Genomic DNA, 2,528 nt, shown 5'->3' with positions numbered 1-2,528 from the left:
GTCTCGTGCGTAGCAATACTAGACGGCAGACAGGCACCTCTAAATCAATTCAGGAATTCGATATGATCTCAACAAACTCATATATAGGAGATCAGATGAAAATTTCTGGTTATTACAAATGAAAGTTAATGCGGCACTAGTAGTGCTACGCTATAATTTCCAATATTATTACCAAAACAAGCAGAAATGGTGAGCCGACCTAAGAATCTATTTAATTTGAAAGAATTCGGCTGGCAAGATTTTATGCAAGGTCCTTGTAGCCGGAAGTTTGCTGCGTCCGGCCGTTATTTACTTTACTCTCTGCAGAATTCTCTTAATAGTGTAAAGGTGACTTCAAAAGACAAGTTTAGAAACTACTTGGACAAGGTTTCCTACCTCAATGTAATTATTAATGCATAGTAAGGGCCATTATATACTTAAGTAAAATTTACTGTCAATAACAGAAATATATAATGTAAATACAAGTGAAAACACTAGAGCTGGCCAAAGTGAACCATTAAATGACCTACACCACCAACGTTTATTCGCATAACGGTTTTTTCAAAATAGTCGTTCGATCTAAGCCATTTGTACCAAGTTTCAAGATAATATCTTAAAGACTGCGGCTTGCAGGTTGAACATAAGAAAACAACAAAGACAGACGGAGAGACGGACAAGAAAGTTTAGATCGGCATAATAAAAAGGGGGATCTATCTTAAGTCTTTCTGGGTGATGTATACATGCCTCTTAACTTAACCATTATAACCACCTATACTATTAAATAGGGAGTAAAATATATCAATACTTTTCATCACCTTTGCCCCCAGTTGTAATTTAATAACAAAAACGATTGTATTTTGCAACCTTCCAGTTATCTAAAATACCGTTTAACGTTCATTTCTCGACAAGACAATTTGGTTCATGGAGCAAGGCATCCCTATGTTGATAAAAAGCACGCTTGCTCGTATAGGAAAGCGTTCTTCAAGTACTCCGTCACATGGTGGGGAAACTATAAAGAAAGTCATTATCAAATTGGGACCATTATCATGCTTCGTAAATGGTTTGGGGGCGTTGTTTTTGTATAAGAAAAGTATATATACGGACGAAGAGTGTAGTAAGGATGAACCGAACAATTTAGTCTTGGTGGGGTATTGTGGAACGAAAGACTTTCTAGATTATCGGACAAGTATTTCCGGTTGCCGCACGGTAATAATTTCTGCAAAGTTGCTTCCGAGTGCAGTTATCCTGTCCAATAAGATTTTCATTTGATTTTTAATAAATGTAGAGCACACAGTTACAGATTGCAGCAATAATAATAAGGGTATTATATATTCCTGAGTTTTAAATGTACAAATATGTACATATGAACAAACAAACATATTAACAAATTTAATTTAAGTTAATACTAATTAAGAATTATATACGCAGCAAAAACCAATACTGGTAAGAGTAACGTCGAGCTGGCCATAATTGTAGCTCCGTTATTGCCCGAAGAGTCGCTATCTTTATTTAATATCACAATTCTACCTTCAACTCCGGGATAGACAAAGTTATGTTTTTCAATGTATTGCACTGCAGCTTCGTAATCATTAAGCTGTAACCGCTGAGGCGGCAGAGCGTCCTTTTCAACAAAATCATGCCCATCACCGCCATTCAACAGAAATTTCGGTAGAATAACATTATAAAACTTGCTGTCCACCAGATCCATAAAAGCGGGTACATTACAATCGGCGCAACGCACCGCTGCCTTTATAACGCGTTTACCAACTTCTTTACTATAGTCATAGACAACATGAATGCCGGACATTTGCAGGAAACCTCCGTTCGAATCCCTTTTATGCATACTGGCGGAATGTTCGAGTGCCTTACGTACGGTTTTCCCAGTGATTTTTGTAACAAGCAAATCATTATTAAAAGGTAAAACGTTTAAAACATCCGTAGCAAAAATTGAACCATCCGAACGCTTCTCTATGGAAGTTCTTATGCCTTCGGGTAAAAAACGGAAATAAATTCCTGTCCTACAGAACAAATATTAATCGGCAATTATTAGTAATACCTCCACCCGCAGAAAAAGCTATGGGGGCATCTGTCCAATAGGAACCACCCAGGTCTTCTAAAACGCGAGCGTAAACCATAGAGTCTGTCACCATATTACCCATATTGCATTCTTCGCGACGACACTTCTCAGCGCGGCCATCCAAGTAGACTTTAGTATGACCAATAATATTAGTCTCCAAGGCGGTAATATTTGGCCTGTACACTTCCAATAATTCTAATACATCATTTTCACGTGGCACCGAAGCATTCAATAAAATTGGTGTACCATCGTATTCTATTAAATTGCCGTCCTTATCGAACTGTTAATGCAAAAAAGAATTCAAGGCAAAGTAGGGCAGATAGTTTCGGGCCTTCGAGTAAATACCTGAACATGCAGTTTACCCAAATATTTCGTGTAAGCGTAGGCCTGAACCACTGACACTTCTTTGCCACTTTTCTGTTTGATCACGGTTGGATAAGGTCCTTCAATCCGCTCAGCGTCGGGTTGCACA

General features: G+C 38.1%; 1 protein-coding gene across 1 annotated transcript; it reads right to left on the bottom strand.

The window, feature by feature from the left end:
- Positions 1-1,273: 1,273 nt before the first annotated feature.
- LOC119644502 (protein 5NUC-like) lies at positions 1,274-2,524 on the bottom strand (the record flags this gene model as incomplete). Its single annotated transcript, XM_038044062.1, has 3 exons — positions 1,274-1,965; positions 2,036-2,336; positions 2,402-2,524. Coding segments are annotated over 3 exons (1,005 nt in total), but the record flags the coding sequence as incomplete, so codon positions are not given.
- Between the last annotated feature and the right edge of the window lie 4 nt (positions 2,525-2,528).

The sequence above is a fragment of the Glossina fuscipes genome, unplaced genomic scaffold (genome assembly GCF_014805625.2).
Source record: "Glossina fuscipes isolate IAEA_lab_2018 unplaced genomic scaffold, Yale_Gfus_2 118186, whole genome shotgun sequence".
In the NCBI taxonomy this organism is placed as follows: domain Eukaryota; kingdom Metazoa; phylum Arthropoda; class Insecta; order Diptera; family Glossinidae; genus Glossina; species Glossina fuscipes.
Note: the sequence above shows the minus strand (reverse complement) of the source record. Positions and strands in the feature narration are given on the sequence as shown.